The sequence below is a fragment of the Gallus gallus genome, chromosome 1 (genome assembly GCF_016699485.2).
Source record: "Gallus gallus isolate bGalGal1 chromosome 1, bGalGal1.mat.broiler.GRCg7b, whole genome shotgun sequence".
NCBI lineage: Eukaryota > Metazoa > Chordata > Aves > Galliformes > Phasianidae > Gallus > Gallus gallus.
The window spans coordinates 75,200,155-75,222,983 of record NC_052532.1 but is presented as its reverse complement, the minus strand read 5'-3'; the positions used below and the strand labels follow the sequence as shown (position 1 = coordinate 75,222,983).

At 36.8% G+C, this 22,829-nt stretch overlaps 1 protein-coding gene across 5 annotated transcripts in view; it reads right to left on the bottom strand.

Moving 5' to 3' along the window:
• PRMT1 (protein arginine methyltransferase 1) overlaps nucleotides 1-22,829 on the bottom strand; it is a 52,251-nt gene that overhangs the window by 9,299 nt on the left and 20,123 nt on the right. For 4 of the 5 annotated variants that reach the window (XM_040661113.2, XM_004938079.5, XM_046909667.1 and 1 more), the window contains 6 exons: nucleotides 16,959-17,144; nucleotides 15,599-15,754; nucleotides 9,362-9,425; nucleotides 4,808-4,950; nucleotides 4,331-4,418; nucleotides 358-473 (listed from right to left, as the gene is read on the bottom strand). In XM_040661113.2, coding sequence (XP_040517047.1) covers nucleotides 358-473; nucleotides 4,331-4,418; nucleotides 4,808-4,950; nucleotides 9,362-9,425; nucleotides 15,599-15,754; nucleotides 16,959-17,144 — 753 coding nt within the window. Of the gene's footprint in view, nucleotides 1-357; nucleotides 474-4,330; nucleotides 4,419-4,807; nucleotides 4,951-9,361; nucleotides 9,426-15,598; nucleotides 15,755-16,958; nucleotides 17,145-18,122; nucleotides 18,552-22,829 lie in introns of all 5 variants that reach the window. The other variant, XM_004938080.5, reaches the window with a different exon arrangement.

Below are 22,829 nucleotides of genomic sequence, written 5' to 3'. Positions count from 1 at the left end.
ACATGCATAATTCTAAGAGTTTAAGTTACAGTTTGACAACCATTTATAGAAGTAGTCCATTGAGTAGAGAGTCACAAGGAGCATCTCACTTTGAGGCATTCCATAATATGTATTGCTTAATTTAGCTAACAGCTGAGCATGCACAACATACCAATTGAAACTATTTTTAAACTAATTTGAAATAATTCAAAACTTTCTAAAAATTTCTGTCATACTGTGATAGTATTCTATGATGATGGCTTCTCTAGCTGGTTAGAAGCATACAAAGATATTAGTAAAGCAAAAGCAGCAGGTCTCCAAAGAATCCTACACTTAGATGTTAACATTCATAGTTAGATATATCTGGAATTACCAAACCTTTATTAAACAGGCATTGGTCACCACTTGCTTTGGATCTACTATGTCCACCAAAGGCTCCTTCATGGCAACATCCCTAATACAGGTCATGTCAAAGCCGTACACATTCTCCCACCCTGTCAATGCAAATAGATGAGTCAAAAATCAGCAGTAATAATATAAATATTTTTTGCTTCTCAAAGCATATTTCCTTTGAAAGTATTTCTATGGTCAGCTGATTTTGTTCTCATTAACTCTTTGCTGAGTGTCACAATTGTCTATATCATTGCTGCTATTTTAAAGATCATGCAGTTGTGGCAAAATAAACATTGACGTACACCTTTTAACAAGTGGCCTGTGTTTTTAGATGCTCCCACCCTAAACTGTGTTATATGAGACTTGATGATTGTTCAGAGTTCTAAATATCTGGGATTATTGCTCAGAATCATACAACAAGTCAAACCAAGACCTGGAAATGGCCTTCAAGAGTATTCTATCCTTTCCTATTCATTTGGGATAGTATTTCATTAATTTTTAGGTTGCTATTCAATCAGCTGGTTTTACATATGCTCTTTAAGAAGCAAATTACTGACAAGTAGAATTTCATGTGCGTTTCAGCATTTGGGAGATTCAAGATTTAATCTGCATTTACATCATGACAAAAACAAAATATCCTTCCTCTAAACTATTTTAAATCCATACTGATCTCCAGCATTTAAACTACTTCTGCTTGTACCAACAAATGCCTTTTGCTGAGTGTTTTTGTTTTTTCCTTGAATTAATAGTAACATCAGGAAAAGTAAACTGGCTCTGCTTTTAAGGTTGATTCACAAAATGAAAACTTCAAAAAACATGAAATATTCTCATTGATCATGTGAATCAAGTTTAATTCAGCAGTCTATTTGAAAGTAAGTCTAAAAACCATGTCATAAACTTGTTGAGCATTACAGCCTGTGTTGAATAGAAGGCTGGCTAGAAAAATCCAGTGAATATTTTAAAATTATACATATACTACTTGGGCAAGTGTCAAGTACATTGATTTTTTTTTTTTTCTTGTGGTACTGGTGTTCCAAGTATGTTATGAGTAAAGGAACTTCAGATTTTATTTTGAGAAGCCAGATATTTTTATATGATTATTCAGACAAGATTACCTAGGAAACCTTGAGGAAAAAATTTTTTTTTATGTACTTCAGCCTACATGAAATGTCAGTGAGTGCATACGAGTGCAATCTATGTTAGAAACCTGCCAAAGGAGTAAAGAGACAAAAGTATATATTTTACATTTTGCAGGAAATAAGACTAATTGACTATAGTAGTCTTCTGTGGCATTACAAGTTGGAGACATCAGGAGTTTTTTATAAGTCTTATATTTTATTACTTCATCAGATGGCTTTTGAGTGAAAGCTCAGCCCTCCAGCTCACATGAAGGCAAGACTTTCTCCCCCATCTTAAGAGAGAAAAAAGAGGAAAAACTGAAATGTGAGAAGATACCATCAAGGAGTTACAAATTGAAAAGAGACAAGATGGCAGTGCACCTATGAGTGAGATGGAAATAACCGTGAAGCTACAGAGTAAACACTGGAGGTATAAAAAGTGAGGGGAATCAGGTGAAATCAGAAAAGAAAGTGTCTTAAAGAAAAACAACATTTTAGAAGAGAAAATAAAACCTGAAGATTTTCAAACTATTAAAAAAAAAAAAAAGAGTTAAATTCAGGTGTATTTTCTGAGAAGAGAATAAAATTCAAAGCCTAGAAAGGAAGGAATTCAAAAGAAAAGTGCAATAAAGGAGTTTTTAGCCCAAAATTTCTTTGAATCTTCTACAGAATGGATACCACATGCATCTTCCTGAATCTGAATTTTGTAAAGAATTTAACCGCTAAGGTCACCACAAAAGAGAGGAGAAAAACCTAGGCAGTGCTTGAGGAGTTGATATAATTTTACCTGACGCTTAAAGAAACTTTTTTTTCACTGCCTTACTGTGCTGGGATTGCTTTTGACCCACCATGACTTTGGCATATGCATTACAGTTCTATGTATTGAAACTGAATTTGACTAGGGAAGCACTCAACTTCTTTTTCTGAGCGTAATTTTAGAGGAAAAGGAGAAATTAGGCATTTTCATCTGTAGGTGGACTGCACCAACAAATTTTGCTGAAACTTTTGTGTATATCTTTAAGTGACAAATCTGCTTAGGAATTTTTGTGATTTCCCCTTCTCCTGTTCCCCAACCCCTTCTACAACAGAAAATGCCTATAAGTGAAATTGGCAAACTCTAAAAAGTAAATAAGAGTCAAAAAGAAAAAAAAAAAGTGGAAAAAAAATAAGCAATGTAGAATTTGTTCCTTTCATCAAAACTATTATGACCAAATAAATCCAAAACCTGGGAGATCTGGGGACTATAAGTTGAACAAGAACTAGGTTTATGGCACAGCAGTGATAAAAGTGAAGCACATACTCAGATATGAGGTATTTCCAGGAAAGCTGTGTTTGAGGTGACAAGAGACAATGTATGCACGTTCCAGAATGGAAAATTCTGGCTGAATGTTCATAAACATGCTTACTCTTGAAGGTACTTCAGCATTAACACAACAGCTTAGAGAAAATAAGGATTCCCCATCTCTTAACTCTGCTGGACTGGGTTCTGTATGACCTGATTTAATTTTGAATTTAGTGTGGTTTGAGTAGGAGGCTGAAGGAAGATAACCTCTACAGGTCAATTAAGGCATGAGTTATTCAATGAAACCTAAGATGAAAAAATTAAATGTAAATGCCAGGTCAATTTTATGCATCCATGAAGTAAAAGCAAAAAAACTTTGGTCTTTTACACATTAAAGTAAATGGAAAATTCTGATCCTTATTTTTCATTTAAAAATGCTCATACAAAGTGTTTTGAAAAGTATTACATGTTTTTTCTCCCTGACAAGTTATTAGTGAGATGTAATTTTGACACTTATTTCTTAACCTTTACAATTCAAGTGAATCATGTTAATTTTTCTGGTGATATTTTTATTAAAAAAAAAAAAAAAAACACCAAACAATAAAAACAGCACCTGAATGACAAGAATTCTCTTTTTGGTAGCATTCACTACTAAGCATGATATGATTTTAAAGAAAAGTGGGCAGATTTAGCTTAGATATCAAGAAGAAATTCTTTACTATGACTGCGATGAGGCACTGGAATATGTTGCCCAGAGAAGTTGTACTTATAGGCGCCCCGCATGGGAACTGTTGAATCATGGCCTGAACCTCTGATTGACCACCTGAGGCAAGCGCTGAGTCAGCTGCAAGGGCACAGGTGAATACAATTTCACCTGAGTGACCGGTGGAGCCAGGCTCCACCCCTCCTAGACCCCATTTAAGGGCTGACTCCCAAGGAGGAAGAATCTCTAGCTGGAGATCACTTCTCTTGAATCCCTTCTGTGAGCCTTGGACATAGGTAAGCTTTTTATTTCATTTCTCCGTTGTAATACAATAATCTCTCTGGTCCAACACCTGTTTGCAATATGCATCCCATTCCTGGAAGTGTTAAAGGTAAAGTTGGATGAGTTTTTAAGCAGCGTGATCTAGAGTAAGCATCCTTTTCTAAGGTAGGGGAGTTAGAACTAGACGATATTTAAGGTTCCTTTGGACGCAGACCATTCTGTGATTCTAATTTTAATTATAGTTATGTGGGACGATGTTTACCAAATCAACAATGAAACTAAATCTCCTAAAATATGCATTTTAAAGTAGATGTAGAGTTATTAATATAGCTATAAACACTGTATTATTCATGTGTCTGTCCTTTGCACACTTGAAAAATTAAGTAAACTTTCAATAATTTAGTCAGACTAGAATTTTCTTAGTTCTTGTTTATTTTGGAATTCTGCCCTGGCTAGTGTAAATCCATAGCTTGTGCAAAATGTTGTCAGTGAGGCGATTACAACAGGCCACTATAAGTCAAATATTTTAGGTAAATAATGGTAGAAAAGGGTTATTGTTAGGCATGTACTCACAGTGAATTTTGAAGTCCTTATACTGTCTGTCTTCAATTGCTACCACGTACAAAGCAGCTCGGTCTGGAAACATTAGCCCTCCTGGTTTCTGTTGATGAATTGTGGGGAAATGGATCTCGTAATCTATTCACCTGACAAAGACATCACATTTTGAACTGCACATACAAAAAACAGACAAGCACCTCTTGCATGCCTTTTCTGTTTTACTTCAGATTGTCACATCAGCTTTAATCTCAGCAAATCTTGCAGCCTGTAGCAATGCTGTTAGAGAGTGTCTATATGAATTTCACCGGCAGTCAGTCAAAACCAAATCTCTTTTACTGAGAATCTTTTTGTTATTTCTCCCATTAAAGCCTACAAAATTGTATTGGAGATGTAACCATCTTTTGTTATAGGGACAGTAGGAGAAGGAAGGCTTGTAGTCAGAAAATAAGTGTTGATTGTTTCAGAGAGGAGCATAACATGCAGGACACCTACCAGCCATTTATCTCGTGCGAAGATGACTGTGTTTAACATTGACTCATAGAAAAGACAATAACCCATCCACTCGCTGATAATGATGTCTACTTTATCCACAGGTAATTCAACTTCTTCCACTTTACCTTTAAATATTGTGATTACTGAAAAAAAGAATCCAAAGAAATATATTTCACATAATAAAACACCTGACTTCCTTGCTAGTGAATGTCAGGTTGACCTTTTCAATATCATTCTCTTCTTGACCACCTGCAGATTAGGAATGATCTCATGAGACTCAGACAACCTTTACGTTATTCTAAAGCTTTCTGCAGTAAGTGTGATAAGCATAACTTTTAGCATCACTGCAAAAGAAAAAAACACCACCAAACTAATAAAGCACATATATAAAAGCCAAAAGAAAAAGTTTTTATCCTGTTTTCCTGCATGATCTCATTTTTCATGCCCCAATGAATTTAATTTTCCAGATTATTAACAAAGTACTGTAAAGAACCCACTTAGAATATTTAAACATTCTTGTAGAATTACCCATATGATCTCATTATTGAGGTATTAGAGATTTATGGAGCTGAAATGTAATTCTCATCTGCTTTTCAAATATTATTCTGGCTTTACAGTGAGAAAACTGAGACATTGCATGAATCATGGGAAACTAACTCAGCTGAGAAAGTCAAATCCAGTGTGACTGTGTGAAAACAAGGGAAGTTGTGCCAACACAGTTCTTTCATGAAAAATCATTTATTATTCCTTTTTGCCTCACAATTGAATATTTTATAATATACTGGTGTTCTTAGTCTGAATCTTCTCTCTAGTTTAGATTGGATGGCTTTTCACAGTTATCTAAAGGGACTGCTAGAAAAAAATATTGTCAGATATTTTGTTAGCATATGAGTTTCAAGGACTTTAGAAGAGTTGAGAGAATATATGCAACAGAATACCAGATCTTCAGTAATACAACTCATTACATTAATGGTTATGTGGTAAACTATTTACAGTAGAGCAGGGATGGTTCACTGCAAAAGCAGATCAAAAAGCAATTAATAGAACTAGTTTATACTAGGGTAGATATTTTACTTAAAGGAAAGCTAATGACTGGTCCATATGTAGTTCAGTTGTAACAATTTCCGGTTGGGGTCATCACACTATTTTCCAATAATTCTTGAAATCTTTTCATGTATCTTCTATTTTCAAACACAGTCTAAATTCTTTAGAAAAATATTTTTTAGCTTGTGTTTTTCTGATTTTTTTGTTGTAGGGGGCAAAGTCTGGTGGTTTTGTATCTTGTAAGTTTGTTATCTTGTGAAGGTAACAGATGCACTTTAAATCCAGGAAGACTAGGGAAATTTTTACTTCCATATAATAATGGACAGCATGACTGTATAACTCTCAATGTCTGGCAATTTTAATTGGTGATAAGCTTTACTGTTGAAAGTGGTCAACATTTAGCATAGAGATAAGTAAGGTACTTTATTTAGCTACAACTAGATAAGCTGTTCAGCAATTTTTAGAACTTAGCCCAGGAAAAAGTGAGGTTCATTTTTCCAAAATACATGCAGTATTAGTCAGATTAGTCAGTAGCCAGATATGGCTACTATATTTTCATAGTAAACAAAAACAGATTGGCCCTCTACGAAGTTTGGAGCAGATAGCATGAAGTGTCAGCTGGTGAGAGGAACCAGACTGGATGACAATACAGTTTCCTCCTCGTTTCCATTTGTAAACTTCTTCCTTTTGCAGGTTTTGCAGGTCAGTAGTTGATTGGTTGATATGTTACAGACTCTTCATGTTTATATGCTCCTGCCATGAATTGAATTCCTTTTAGTTCCCTTTTTTCTTGAGAACATTCACTACCACAACTATTTTGGAGTGAATATTAGCAGTTAACTGCTGCCAGTGTGACACATCTGCAGACTTTGAAGCCAGCTGTTTATACCAAGAACAGCCACAGTATGAATAGTTCCTCCCACCTCCCTTTACTTTGATGAAACATTTTCATAAGGCACCATATGAGAACAAACTGTGCTTTCCCCAGCTGTATTACATCTGTTCTCAAAACAGTAGTTTTTCTCTTGGCTTAGACCTTTCTACTTAGACCTTTCTAATTTCTCTGCATATTAATAGACAATTAGGTGGAAAGAAAAAAAAAAAGGAAAAATTGCCATAAGCAATAAGATCATTTGACTCAGTACCTGCTCACATTAAATTAAATGTATGTCAATGTAAACTGTAAATCAGCCAGTTTCCTGCCACAACAGAGCAGTCTCATTTGTCGAGGATTTGTTCCTATTTAAATGAGAATTTGTCCCTGGAAAAAAGTATAGAGAAGACTAGCCTCTGGAGCACGCTGGATCCTTCTTGGAGCCATTTGAACTCACCAGGTAGTGAAATGGATCTGACAATAGAGTGGCCTACTAGATGACAATTCTAGAACAAGGTAAGCCAGAAATAAGAGTAGAAAAGAAGGGAAAAGAGATGGGGGACATCTTCCTTTCAGTTTAGATGACCTTAGGTGTTCCTCATTTTGTTGCAGCCTTACAACTTTGAACTACATAAAAGGAGTTACTTCAGCAAAGAGAGATTTTTTTTGTTCTGTTTTTATATAGTTTCAGTCTGACTGACAAATACGATGATTCTTGGGATGTCTATCCAGTCCATGGAGAATCAAGCCAAATTATTCATAAGGGAGAACTACAGAACCACAAATGATATTAGGTCTGCATCTATCACCAAATCTCAGGTGTGTCTGCCTGTAAACTGAAACATTGTTCAGTTATGTTTTTCCCACAGAGGAAGTATATGTTGGTCATATGTTCTTCAGAAATAAATCTAAGAATACTCAAGAATTTAAGTCAAAGACAAATAATTGAAGTGTGTAGGAGATCTGAAAAGTCAGTGGTACTGTAGGTTAGATTTTCTAGCATTCCACTGGTTTTCATAATGGACTCAACCTATGCTCTTGCTCCAAGAATCAAGACACTTTTTTTAATAACTGTTTGTTTTAATATATGCACAATTATTGTAGAAAATAAGCAAAACAGGATAGTTGTATGAATATATATTCATGTTTATATAGAGGCCAATTCTTTCTAGATATTGACAATTCTATCTGAATTGTTGACAATTTAAAACTTTCAATGCTAACTTCTGAAACTACCTACTTATTCTGTTATAGTGTCCCTTAACATGCAATTTCTGGTGTTGGAAATCCAAACAAATACAAATGAATTTATGGTAGGCTAGTGTGTAACTACTTTGTGAAATGTCTTTCCAGGAACCCATCTGCTCTGCACCAAGGGTGTGTGCTATGCAAGCTGTGGTGTTGACATTGCTTTAGTGCCTTCTCCATCTTGTGGAGGAGAGCATTTTCTGGTCCCTCGCTTCCTTCTTTTTGTGAACTAGCAGCTAAATACACTGGCTGCCTATTATAATCCATGTCACTGTTATTCTGGTTATTTTTGGTGCATTTTTTTTAATTCCCCAGCAGTATGAATACGTATGTGATAAGAGAAACTCACCTCCCAAACATCTACCATTGTATAGAAGCTGCCAGTGACAGCAATAAAAATTAAATAAAAATTAAAATATCTTATTTTATTAATAAAAAATTAAAAAAAAAAAAACAGAAAACTAGTCCTGAGTTTGTGCTTGCACAGCACCAGGACAGACACAGATAAGAGAAGAGAAAAATGATACAATCCAATTAAACATGACCTGTGTTGCTCTTCAGCAAATTCAACCTGTCTGAAAAGAGCACCTTTAAACAAGAACTGTTACACAGCCGCAGTTAAAAACAAAAAACACCTGATTTCTTCTGGTTACAAAAAGAGATATTTTGTGCCATGATTTGGAGGACTGAAAACAAGAAATAGAACTAGCTGGAGATTTTTTTTCTTGTTGTTGTTCAGTTTCTTGATAGGTCGGGGGGACTTTTTAATATGTATGTATATTTAAATTGAAGTATTTCCACATCTTTGGATATCTTACAGTTTCTGTTCAGGAAAGAAAAGTTCTCAGTGATACTGCTATTCTGACAATTAAATACTTTGGTGTGTGTGTATTTCAGTATATTTGTTTTTTTAAGTACATTTTTATGAGGTTAGATGTAAGAAGAAACAGTAAAAAACAGTATTGATTTGGAATACTTTTTGCTCAGAACTTCATTTCAATTTTAATTTACGAGTGTGTGTGTGTGTGTGTGCATGTGTGTTGATTCTATTTCAGGCATTAAGGTAGAACTGAAATGACAGAATTCACTTGAAAGGAGAATTATGTTACTTGTTCAGCTCTACTGTGTGCCCTTCTCACTGCTTTGCTAAATTAAACTGCCATCTGTTACTTCTGTTGTCTGTGAGCCTGGAAGTAAGTGTGGAAGTAATTCCCCCTGTGAGGAGTTACTCTAGTGTCTACAATGAGCACTTGTTTTAGTTTTGTGTTGTATAACTAAATAACGCAAAATTATAACTTACATATAGACCACACAATATAAGTCAACTAGGAAAAGTAAAAAACACTCTTATTTCTCCTGAAAAAAGTATATTTTATAATGTGCCTTACTATTGTCCAAATGGTTGGCCTTGATAATTTTTTCAGAGTAGTCAGATATACTTGAACATTCAATCTAGAGAAAAAAAAAGAAAAGAGGAAGTGTAATTAGGTGTTACTGACATCAGATATATGAATATATACAAAATCTACTGAAATCAGCAGAGCCTGTACAAAACATCCAATGACTGATGAAGAATAAATCAAACCTGTGTGTTCAATATCTTAATATTTAAACTGAAGTCTGTGCATAAGTTAAATTGGCTCATATAGAAAGGATTGTTTTTAAAATTGTTAAAATGTGGGGGGAAAAAAGAGATCCTAACTACAAGTTTACTTAATATATTATCATAATGTATAATTTATTTAATTACTACCTCAGATATTACCCTTCATTCAGAAACATTTCTTGAAGGGAATCAAATAGCATGATGGTACACCTCCTCATATATCTTAAAATGAAATAGATTCAAGCTTTATGAGTAATGTTAAAATTCAAACCATGGAAATAATGGTCTGTTTCCAGAACCACTGCTTTTAATTGTTAAATTCCATCCCAATGCTTGCTATTAAAAAAAAAAATAAATTCCACACAAGAAGTTATTGAAATAATTGTATTTATAAACTATCTGTATCTACTTTTCTTTTCCCATGACCAATGTAATGGAAATGCTAAGTCACAGCTGGAAACAGTTTATTGAGCATATGGTAGGAAGACAGGGACAACCCAGGGGAGCTCAGGAACATGCAATGAACCTGAGTGACCAGAACGGGTAGAGTCAGGATCCATCCCTTCATAGACCTCATTTAAATCTTGGCCATGGAGATCCCTGTGTACCTGAGGCCTTCTGAAAGTAAGATTTTTTTTTCCCTTTATTTCTGTGTGTTCTGCTGTTATATTTAACCAGATCCTCACTCCCTATAACTTAAGACCTTTCTACCTTGCCATTTTGTTATGCTTTCTATCACATTGCTCTTAGCAGACTAGGCAGGAGAGACAGCAGTATACATACTTAGGATGGATGATCTTTAAACAAATAATGTGTTGACTGGTCACCAGGACCCATAATACCCCACAGAAGGAACTCCTGGGATTCCTGGGTTTCCCCGAATGCTGCTCAGATTATTGAAGAATGGAGAGCTGTAAGTGACAATATCAAATCTCCTTCTAAGATGGCAGAGTTCTTGAATAAATTAGATTGGACTTTCTCTAACAACAGACTAAAGAGTAGTAGCGGCATCCACTGTAGCATGTCTTCTCCTACTAACTATTAACACATATCATTCCTCCGTGGAAGTACTAAAGGAGGAAAACAATCTTTTTAAAAGCTAGTATCAAACAACTGGAAAACAAAACTACACTTCTGACAGGGGGAACTGCTCCATCTTCAACTGGCATTTCCCCTCTAAAAGTAAGGCCCTTATCATTAGAGGAGGTAAAGGAGCCAGATCAACAGGCTCCTTGGAACCTGGTTGAATCCAAAAGGAAAACTAGTGAGACAAAAGCTCAACTAGAGGATTGGGGGTTCCCAGGTCTTCTAGAGATAAGACCAATCATAACCCAAAAAACAAAGAAAGTCCAGGATAGACTGGTGGGGTTTCTACCTGAGGAACATCTCCCTGCCCACACCACCTTAAATATGATGGCATACCTGTACATGGCTGCTGAGCTGAATGGATCTGCTAGAACATTTTAGACAAAAACCAAATGAGTGTGCCAGCATGGCTGCTCAGGCTGTGGGATATGAGGGTGGAGAGTGATGTAGTGAATGGGCCAGAAATTTCAAAGCTGGTGTCCATCACTACTCACCCTGCCCTCAGGCAAAGGATTTATGCTATGGTCCAGCACAATTAGGAAAATCATTAATCCAGTGGTTAACGTGTAGAATCTCGTGGCCAAATATAAGTTTTATCCCTATAAATACAGTCTATAGACTTCAGTGGAAGAACTCCAAACTTACATTAGAGTATTAAGTATGAATTTGGCAACCCATGAGGACATGTTTGAAAGTCCAGACCTCCCTTTCAATAGGGATGAGAGATCTTATCTTACAAGAAGCACCTCCACACCAGTATGGCACACTTGTGTCTATACTAAATCCCCTGGTGGCTTGGGCCACTATGCCCAAGCCACATGAGAAAACAGAATTGGTGATTGTACAACTACTTGCATGGTGGGGGGGGGGATGTCAGCCCCCCTGCAACTAGGGCTCCCAGTCAGGACCAGATGCCCTTTGTAGAACTGACTACCTCTTGGTCCCAGCAAAATATACAAAGAGTGATGGCATTAGTGGACACAGGCACAGAAACCTCATTTATGGTGATCTGACTGAATTTCAGGGAGCTAGGGTAATGATTGGTGGGTTCAGGGGCAGACCATCTCTGTAACCCAGACATGGTTGAAGTTATGAGTTGGGTGTCTCCCATCCTGGGAGTATAAGGTATCTATTGTTCCAGTCCCAGAAAAAAAAAATGGGCATACACATATTATGCGGTCTGACTCTCCAGATGACTGTGGGAGAGTTCAGACTGAGAGAGAGATGTATTAGTATCTGAGTGGTACAGGCAATATTAGGAGGCTATGTGAAACATGAGCCTATCTGCCTGCCAGAGCTGTGCTGGATTACTAATACAAAACTGATTAGACTCCTGGGAGGGCAAGAGGAAATTCAAGAATGGTGCAGGATCTAGAGAAAGTGGGAATCATAAGACATGCACATAGCCTGTGTAATTCTCCTATATGGCCAGCATGGAAGTCAGACAGCATGTAGAGAATGACAGTGGGTTACAGAGAATTGAATAAGGTCACGCCACTTGTTCATGCAGCCATACCCAATACTGCATCTCTGATGAACACACTGAGTAGGAAGATAGAAACCTATCATTGTGTCCTAGATTTGGCTAATGCATTCTTCAGTATTCCATCCATGAAGAATTGTAAGATCAGTTTGCATTCATGTGGGGAGGCAGGCAGTGGACCTTTCAGGTCATGTGCATTCACCTACATATTGTCATAACTTAGTGGCTCATGACCTAGCAGATTGGAATAATCCTAATAACATCAAACTGTACCACTATATTCATGGTCTCATGCTGACATCTGACTCACTGGAGGCATTATGAAAGGCAGTAGATTCATTGACTATCTAGAAGACGAAAGGTGGGCTATAAACCCACAGAAGGTGCAAGGACCAGGCCTATTGGTGAACTTCCTGGATGTAGTTTGATCAGGAAGGATCAAAGCACAACCCAATGCAATAATAGACAAGGTTCAGGTGTTCCCAGTCCCTATAACACCAAAAGCAGCTGCTAGAGTTTTTGAGTGTATTGGGATACTGTCATTCCTTTATACCTCACTTAGCACAGCTGCTGAGGACTTTATGCTGACTCTCAAAGAAAGGCCAAATATGGGACTGGGGGAGAATGGAACAAGTCCTTCAGGCAAGCAAAACTAGCTGTTAAATAGGCCCAGGTGCTGGGTATATTCAATCCTACCCTTCAGCCAAGGGTAAAAGTTACTGATAAGTCCAGTATCACTTGTCATTCCAGTCTGTCACCTCAGGGTTGGAAACCAGTTTGCCTTCTTCCAGTTGCGGGGATTTAAGTCTGTGTCAGTGCACAATACTACTTTCCCTATGAATCAGGTGTTATGAGTCAAACCTACTGCCCAGGTTTGTTTGTGATCAGACTTGGTCTCTACCACTGCTTCTTTTTCTTTTTATCCCTTGTTGTATAGGAAAAGGTCTTTGACCAGACACCCTCGGAGGATCAGTCACTTTCCTTCTACGTAGCCTTACGATGTATAGATTAAAAGCCTTGTCCATACCTACAGCCATTATTATTTATTCAGTTTTTCTGTCTGCGTTCCTGTCTGGCATTTCCAATTTCATTTTTTGACTTGTTTTGGATGATTCTTAAGAAAAAAAAAGGGGGGGAGGGGTTGGCTTTCCAAACTTTCTAGAGAAAAAAGTCAATACAATCAAAAATTCTATTTTATGAGTGACTACAAGTTTCAAAAAAATAGTATGATTACCAGAGAAGCAAAATAAAAAAATTTAAACAAAAACAAACTTGAAAAACATATCTCAGATTTTCCAGGAAAGAAAATACAGTTCAGAAAATAAACTTAGGGTGGCCAAAGCTATTCATCTGTATTTTGGCTTGCACTTTACACTGCTGCACATTTTTATTAAAAATAAAAACAACAAAAAAACAAACAAACAAAAAACAAAACACAGAACAAGAATATACTTAATTCTGTAGGTGAAGAAATAGGAAAATAAATTCTTTGCCAGATTTCTACCCTGTTCTCTTTCAACTTAGTAATCAGCTTGAATTTGTCGGATTTTATAAAGCTCTTGGATTTTGTGAAAGCTGTATGTTCCAATAAATAAAGCCTTAGTTTCTACAGCTGTGTTTAGTTCATTGTGTGTATATTCACTCCTACTTTCATTATGCTTCTCAGACATCAGTTTAATGCTGTATCTCCTCTTATCAGATATTTTTTTGATACAGTCACTACTGTGATTGTAAATATTATTAATATAATACATAACATATAAAAGAAATATCCCCATATTTCTTTTCTTCCCTGGGCTGGATCCTCACCACTGCTTTTTTTAATCTAAATCAGATAATATCTACCATGTGCCTTGATAGCACGTGTCAGTTTAACTCATTAACTATACTATGTTGTTCGTGTGAATGTTTAATAGAATTGATTTGAAATTGATCTGATTTCTATATGGCTAAATGCAATGGATAAGACAAGGTTTCGAGAGAGAATTGAATACATTTTTCCATCCACTTCCCACTGACAAGCATAAACAGTCCTACCAATCATATCTTCAATACATCTCCTATCAGCTCCCCAGTTGGGATCTACTGTGTTATCTTCACATGATGGTTAGGGTTTTAGAGTACTTGAAGAAAGAACAACTGAGAAGACAAGTTCTGTTTCTTCTATAGAAGGCAAACCTGAGGGGGTCATCCAAAAGCTTCTTCAACTATCTAAAAAGGGCTTGCAGAGAAAAAAATGTCAAATATTTTTCAGAACTGAACATTGGCAGGACAAAAGGCAGCAAATGATCTGTGGCAAGGGAAATTTACCCTAACTGTAGCAATAGAATAAGTCCTGAGAGAGAATTTAGAGTCTCCATACTTAAATGGACAAAACTGGGCTGTACAAGGACTTGAGCAACCTGATATAGCTTTATATTTAACTCTGCTTTGAGCAGGAGGTTGGATAAGAGACTTTCAGAGGACCTGTAAATTAAATGTTTCTGAATCTGTGATTCTATGATTTACACATCCTGGAGACTCTGAGATGATTTTAGCAGTTGGCTGAGTAGCAAAGAAAAACATCCAACGTGACTTAGAGGGAACAAGAAGAAACAGATAGGACTATGGATGAATTTGAACCTGAAGAGGGGAAAGGGGGAGAAAAATAATAATTTCAGTATCACTGTAGCCAGAAAACAAATGCTCTGCATTTGTCAACAGCGCCCATAACACACTATTTGAAAAATCAAATCTAACTTTAGAGAAGGAATGGTAACAACTCAGTTCCGTGTAATAACTCCTGTCAAACATTTTCTTTTTAATAGGAACACTCTCAGTTTCCAGTGGAAATCTTAGCTAAAAGGACCACAATTTGAATTTGAATGTGATTTCCACTTCCGTGTCTCTGAAATGTCTGCTTTTACGGCACAAATGCAACTCTGTAGCTTGATAGGTGACAAGTTTGTGGTGATGTAGCTCATGTGACAAGAATATTAAAACTGAGTTCCTTTGAGTGCTAAGTTTTCCTGGCTTCTCAGCTCTAGTGCTGAACAGTCCATGGGTGAGCTGACACTTCAGTGAGCTTTATAAATGTCTGAACTCTAAAGAAATTCAAAGGAAACAAGAAACCTGTGAAAAGTAATTTTTTCTTTTACTGGTCAAATTATCCGGCAGTGAATTGTCTTGGAAATATGGGTATGTACCACATGACTAAAGATTCACCTTCCCTTCCTTCCCCCAACACACACAAAAATAGCAAGCACTATTTCTCGATTTTAAAAGCATATACTAGTGTAGGTCATAGAAAGCTTCAGACCTCCACTGAAGACTCTGTAACTCAAAGCTTGAAAGGGAGAATTACAAACCAAGACAAGCAAGAAATAGAAATCAATGTAAATCCATTTTTCTTGTTTCCCTCTCAGGCACAATTTGCAAACGAACTATGAATATGAGGGAAAGTCTTCTTACCCCATATACCTTCTTGGCTCCTGCCTTCGCAGCAAACATGGAGAGGATTCCTGTGCCACTTCCAACATCAAGGACAATCTTGTCTTTAAAAACATGTTTGTTGTGATACATTGAGTTTCTATAAGTTAATGTACGCACTTCATCCTTTAACATTTCCTGTGGTGGAAAAAGCATAATGTCATTATTTAAGTGCTTATATATATTCAACGTTGCTACTGAATTAATTTCCTTATTAATTTCCTTATTGTAATTTAAGAATTATTAGCAACCTGAAGGATTTTTCAAGTACTTTGGAGTGCATGCATCAAAGCTATTTTAAAAGGCAAGCAACTTAGGAGTGAATTATTAAGAATAAGCATGATGCCCTTCATCCAATTTTATTTCTGTAAATATTATATCACTCTTACAAATGGCAAACAGAACTTAATCTGATCACAGCAATGATTTGGGTGTAGACAGAAGCAATAAAGAAATACAGACTTTTTCCTATGTTGTGAACAACCTAGAACTTCAACTTTCTGAGGTTTCTCCTTGAACAGAAGAGAATAATTCTAACTAGATTCCAACTACTTTAAACTAGAACAGATTTCTCAGAGCCTCATTCAATCACTTTTTGAAAATGCTTCGGGATGGACACTCCATAGTCAACATTTGACTAACCTCACAGTGATGATTATTTCCAACTATGTTTGTGACTGTTGCCTCTTGTTCTTTAATTACTACAGTAGTGGAAATAGTTATATGATTGTGAAAAATGCCATCCCATATTGTAGCTTTTTACAGGCTAGTCTTTAAGGTTCCCTCCTCTTGAGTCATGTAATTATCTTAGAGATTTCTTTAGACTTGATTCACAGACAGCTTTTTGCTTGTAAACTTGTGAATTTTCTAGATGCTACTGGGCTATATGTTCCTAGTAATGCAACCTGCACATTCAAATAATGTCAGGAGTAAAAAAATTACTTGGCTTCCCATGTCAGCTGAGTAACTTTTCTGCTATTATCTGTAATCAAATATTCAAGAGAACAAAAGGCCTAACTTAACAATGAGCTAGTCTCCATCTGTGATTAGGTTAGTTTCCAGTCCTCATAAATGTACTGAACTGATGTGCTCAGATAAGATCACCACTGTACAAATAGCTAATAAAAGCTCTGTGGAGAACTTGTCAAAGGATTCAAGTGGGACAGAGGGTTGAGTATGTATCTCTGGAGAAGTGGCACCTGACCAGTTCATTCACTGTTTTCAAGAAAAGCTGAGGAATAATAATTATTAGGAAGTGGGAAGGAATAAATGATAAATCACAGAAAACTTTTATTTTCATTGTTTTTCTAAAATAATTACTGAGATAAAAAATAAATATTACCTCATGAATTCCGAAATGAGCATAGGAATCAAAGTAATAATCCCTGGATGTCATCTCTTCTGGACTGAGAAACTTTGCCATTTTGCCTCGTCCTGGGCAGCCTGGTTGCAATGGGACATGTATGACAGACTGAACTGGCTTTGGAACAACAGTAGGCTGAGGAGTCTGGGATGGGACAGGGCAAACCTAAGGGAATACAGAGTGTTGTTTGTTAAGAGGCATCATTAAAAGAGAATATTTATTTCAATGCCCAGTGTAGTGATATTGTAACTAGCTAAGAGACAGTAACACCAAAGACACCTGGGTTATCGTAAGAGAAATCTAAGAAAATGGCTGCTTTCTATTCTGAGCTCTTATTTACTCTGTCTTGAAAATTTTCCTTAATGGCTTTTTCTTTGTTGTCCCTCTGCAGATAACCTTCATCAGTGCGAAGTCACTGGAAAATACTGGTGTTGGCTGAAGGGAGTGACTCCAAACATGCTCTGATTAACATTAATACGCAACAGTTAAGAGCCCCTTAGTGTCACAGTTTTCTAGCAAATTACCACAGACTCGTGAGAGGCAAGTTATCTTAACTAAATATTTCCCCCACAATGAAAGGTTTGTAGTCAAAGGATTTTTAACCCTGTGTTGCTGACATGAAAGACAGGATTCATAATAGATTCTTAATTGTAAGGTGATCTATCTGGCTCTATAAATGAGGCAGGCCTGAGAAAGTTCACAATATCTGAAAGTTCCTATCATTCTCTGAAAATCTATCAGCATGTTCTGAAAGCAGTGTTAGGAGCTGTGTTTATCATATATATTATTGTTATATATAGTTATATATATATTTATATAATATATAACAATATTATTATACTGAATGTGACTGGGACGGAGTTAACTTTCCCCACATCTGCCCATATATTGCTGTGCTTTCCGCTTTTATCTAGAATAGCTTCGATACAGTACCAATGTTTTGGCTATTGCTGAGCAGCGTCAAGACTGTCTGTCTAAATTCCCACCCACCAAAGTCGAGAGATAGGCAAGAGGCAGGGAGAGGACTTAGTCGGTACAGCTGACCTAAAACTAAAGAGATATTGTATACTGTATGACATCATCCTCATCAAAAAGAAGAAGGGAAGAAGGAGAAGGGAAGATTCTCGTTGTGAAAGTGTTTACCTTTCTGACCAACCACTACAAATACTGAGGCTCTCTTTCACAAGACATGGCTGAACATCAATTGCTGATGGGAAATAGTAGTTTTTCTCCTTTTGCTTCTACAGCACTCCTTTTCTTTTCTTTTCTTTTCTTTTCTCTTCTCTTCTCTTCTCTTCTCTTCTCTTCTCTTCTCTTCTCTTCTCTTCTCTTCTCTTCTCTTCTCTTCTCTTCTCTTCTCTTCTCTTCTCTTCTCTTCTCTTCTCTTCTCTTCTCTTCTCTTCTCTTCTCTTCTCTTCTCTTCTCTTCTCTTCTCTTCTTTTCTTTTCTTTTCTTTTCTTTTCTTTTCTTTTCTTTTCTTTTCCTTTCTCTTCTTTTCTCTTCTTTTCACTACTCCTTTTCTCAAAACATGATTTTTTTCTTCTTTTCATTGTATTTTGTCACCCACTCTTTCTGAGGCAGGGGAGGTGAGAGAGAAGCATGTTATTTAGTTAAACATGCTGTTAGTTGTTAAAGAACCACAGTTACCTCTTAATCTATTTTACTATTTTAGAGAGTTGTGTGGTACCAACACACTCTGGACTACCGCATTTTTTGGTATTACACCTTCAACAGAAAACCTTCAAAAGAGCCAGAATTGTCACACTACCTTGACTCAGATCTGACAGCTGCAGTCCCTAAAACAAAAGACAGAAAGTTTCACAAACAATTTAAATGAAAAGATCGTAGTCAAGTCTATGAGTACATCTCCATCTTTCATCCTTATCATGAAACAAAATTATGAAAACTGAGAAAGATGGAAGAAGATATTACAGCTTTGCATGTTCACTAAGTGATCTGCAAATAATGGGTCAACAACTTCAGGTACTGAGAAAGACAGTCCCACTTAAACCCCCTTTTCTACTTTCTTCTGATTTTCAAATTCAGTAGTTTACCAGTGGGGACCAGATTTGATTCAGCCTCTCCTAGGCATTTTTTTTTTAAATTGCCCTATATTCTATAATGCAAAACATCGTTCTCTTGTACTCTCTATGAATAGCATCAATTAGCCTAGTTTAGTTTACTTCTATATATATAAAAACAACCCATACTTTTTCCCTAGTTCCTTTGGAGACTTAAGTGTGTTGACTTCTGATGGTTTCTTTGGTTTGTCTGGCAAAAAGGAATACAAGTAGTTTATGTTCGTGTAACACCTTTTGTACCAGAAGATCCAGAAGTGCCTTCTTTTCTATTTCTAACTTTTTTGACTCCAGCATCTCATTGAGTTCACTCTCGTAAAGAATATAATTGTTGCCAAATGATATTTTCATTTTTGTCTTATCAAGTTCTGTCAAGATGTCTTCCAAATTTAATCCTGATACTTTTACTTATTTACTTTTATAATCTAATGCTTTTATGCACCAGTGTACACATCACTGAATCTTTATAGTTAACTTTCTAAAATTTTCTGCTGAATACAAAGATTTCATCTGTAGATGATCTGCACTGCATTTTAATTTAATATGGTCTTACACTTTTCTCCTAAATCTGTTCTCCACATCTATTTATAAGCACAAAATGTAAATTTAATGTTCACATAATTTTCCATTGTGTTACCCTCTTAGGCAAGAAAGCCACCAGATATATCACAGGCACTTGCACAAGAGCTATCTACTGTAGAGTAAGGGGTACTACTGAGCATTGAGTATACCTAATGCCAATGTATGGACTGGATGGGAAGACAGTGGGTTACTTTCAAAACTGTCTGAATGGCAAGGCCCAGAAGGTATGGGTCAGCGTCATAAACTCTAGTCAGAGACCAGAAAAAAAAACGAAGTCCCCAAGGTCAATATTGGGTACAGTATTGTTTAACATCTTTAATGATACAGAAGACATGACTGAGTGCACACTCAGTAAGTCTGTTGGTGATGGAAAATCAGGGACTGATTTTCAGATGCTACATCAGTGAGAAATTGTAATAAAAGTTGAATTCTTGTCCCCTACAGTTTATTTTTAAGTACTTCAGTTAGAGTATATCCTCAGCTGACCGCTGGAATACTGACCTGTCATCACAAGTAGTGCACGAGTGCCCAACCTTTTGACTTGCCTGGGCTACATGAGGTGATGAGGAATTGTCTTGGGTGGCATATAAAATACAGAGGTTGCACAGAAAGAAATGCCTCCTATTTATTTCCATAGAAACTACAATAGATACAGAAAACACAATAAAATTATTTGCTAGAGAAAATTCTCAGCTACAAAATGGTATTTTTCAATACATTCACCATGATTAGCTAAGTATTTTCACCACTGATGAACAAGAGCCTGCATGCTGCACTCATAAAAATCTGCACCAGTGGAGGTAACTTACTGCCGCTGCTTAAACACCACCACCTCACTGTGTTCACATCCACCATTTGGTCTCCATAAATGTTCAGCAAGCATTGATGAATGTCAGTGAACACAATTCTACCCACATGAAGGAATTCAGTTGCACAGCTTTGCTTATATACGCTTCCAAGTCAGGTGCTACTATGTTAGACTGTCCCTCTGCTGCCATCTGTTTCACATAGCAATAGAATTTAACAAAATATTGGCAGGAAGATTCAACTGCTACTGACATAGCACCAATATTTGCTTCTGATATGGTTGACCAACATCATAAAATAGGAGGCATTACTTTCAGAGCAGCCCTCGGACATGATATAGTTTATGTATATGCAATAAAACCCAGAGAAGCCAAAGGTATGTAACATGCTGATATGTCAAATGACAGTAAGAATATGCCACGTAGGAGACAAAGGTGTTGTACAAAACATTTCGGAATGTGAGAGAATGTTACACACACATGCCACACAGCTTGATACTGAACCTCTACAATGTACTTCGCAAAATCTTTTGATCATTTAATCATTCACAAGCCTTTTTTTTCAGCTCACATTTATTCTATAATTCAGGATCTTTCACTACGTCCAAAATGATGCTAAATATTTTCAGTAACATCAACTCCTCTTGTAAAAAGTAGATTTTTATTTCACGCTTTTGTTTATGAGATTCAAATGGCAACGTAAGTGGAAACAGGGCATTTTCCCTATTGTTTAGGGACATTTATCAAGATCTGAGGGTCTTACAGCCTTCAAAACATGAAAATTCATGGAAGTTATTTTAGAATTTTCCAAAATTACCCTTAGTCTTGGGCTACGGAAATTTTCTCACTAATTACTTTGAATTCTTGAGGGAGAAATAAGAAAGAAATTCTGCAAAAAAGAATTTGAAAGTTTCTGCAATCCTTTCACACAGTTTTTCTCTGGTACGTCATGCAGATCTAGTGGTTATTGAGGGTGTGTTTGGGCTGGCCTACTTCTCTATTTCCAGGTAATAGACTTTAAACTAATGAAACTTTTTAGAGTAAACTAGTGTTCTACATAGAAAAGAAGAACTAGATTATTCAAAACAACTCCTGGACATCTTTTTCTTTTTTTTTTCCTTTTTTTTTTTTTTTTTTTTTTGACAGCTAGATATTTTTCTAGTACTCCTCAAACACTGTCTAGTCAGTTAAATGAAGTGTCAGATCTTCAAAAGCACTCAGCAACTATCAAAACCAGCAGGCAGAGATTTTATATAGATCCTTCTTCTCCCTCTTCAGATACTGCATGACTTATCTACTTTTCTACTCCACTTCCTTGTTAATACATGATACCTGGCTATACAGCCTTGAAGCTGGTGTTTTATGAATAAAAGGAAAACTTTCCAGTCTCAGGATTTCCACCATAAGGGTGAGTATTTGGCCCTATATTCATTTAATAATCCTCCAAATGGCTGGTGTCTTTACTCCTCCAGTCTTCCTTCCGTGCTCTATGTGATTGAGGAAACTGCTTTCAAAACACATCATTTGCTCTAATCTGTTTTATTCTGAAGGGAAAATTATTTATCCTTTGGAACTGGTTTTTTTTTGTTGTTGTTGTTTTTTGTTTGTTTTATTTTTAATCAATCATATCTTGAAGTTGCTCCTCTTAAGAACGGCAGACAAACTTTCATCCAGAGGGACCTTGACAGGCTGGAGAAACAGGCTGACAGGAATCTTATAAAGCTCTTCAAAGACAAGTTTGAAGCCCAGTCTCTGGGCAAGAACAAATCCAAACACACTGAGGGCTGCCTGGCTGGAAAGGAGCTTGGCAGAAAAGGATCTGGGGGTCCTGGTGGACACCATGCTGAGCAATGTGCACTTGCTGCAAAGAAGGCCATTGGTATCCTGGGCTGCATTAGGCAAAGTATTGCCAGAGGGTCAAGAGAGATGATCCTTCCCCTCTTTTCAGCACTGGTTTTGCCTGAGCTGAAGTACTGTGTCCAGTTTTGGGTGCCTCAGTACAAGGGAGACAAAGACACACTGAAGAGAGTCCAACAAAGGGCCAGAAAGATGAAGGAGGGAGTGGGGTGCCTCTCCTATGAGGAAAGACTGAGAAAGCTGGAGCCTGTAGAAGAGGAGGCTCTGGGGGCATCTTAGTGTAGCTAAGTACATCTGAAGGGACTATGCAAAGAGGACAGGGTCAGGTTCTTTTCAGTGGTGCCCAGTGACAGGGTAAGTGACAATGAACACAAACCGAAAGGCAGGAGTTTCCTGTAAACATCAGGAAACACATTCTCACTGTGCAGGTGACTGAGCACTGACACAGGTTACCCAGAGAGATGTCGCGGAGTCCCTTTCTTAGAGATATCCAGAGATATCTTAGAGATACCATCTGGTTACAGTCC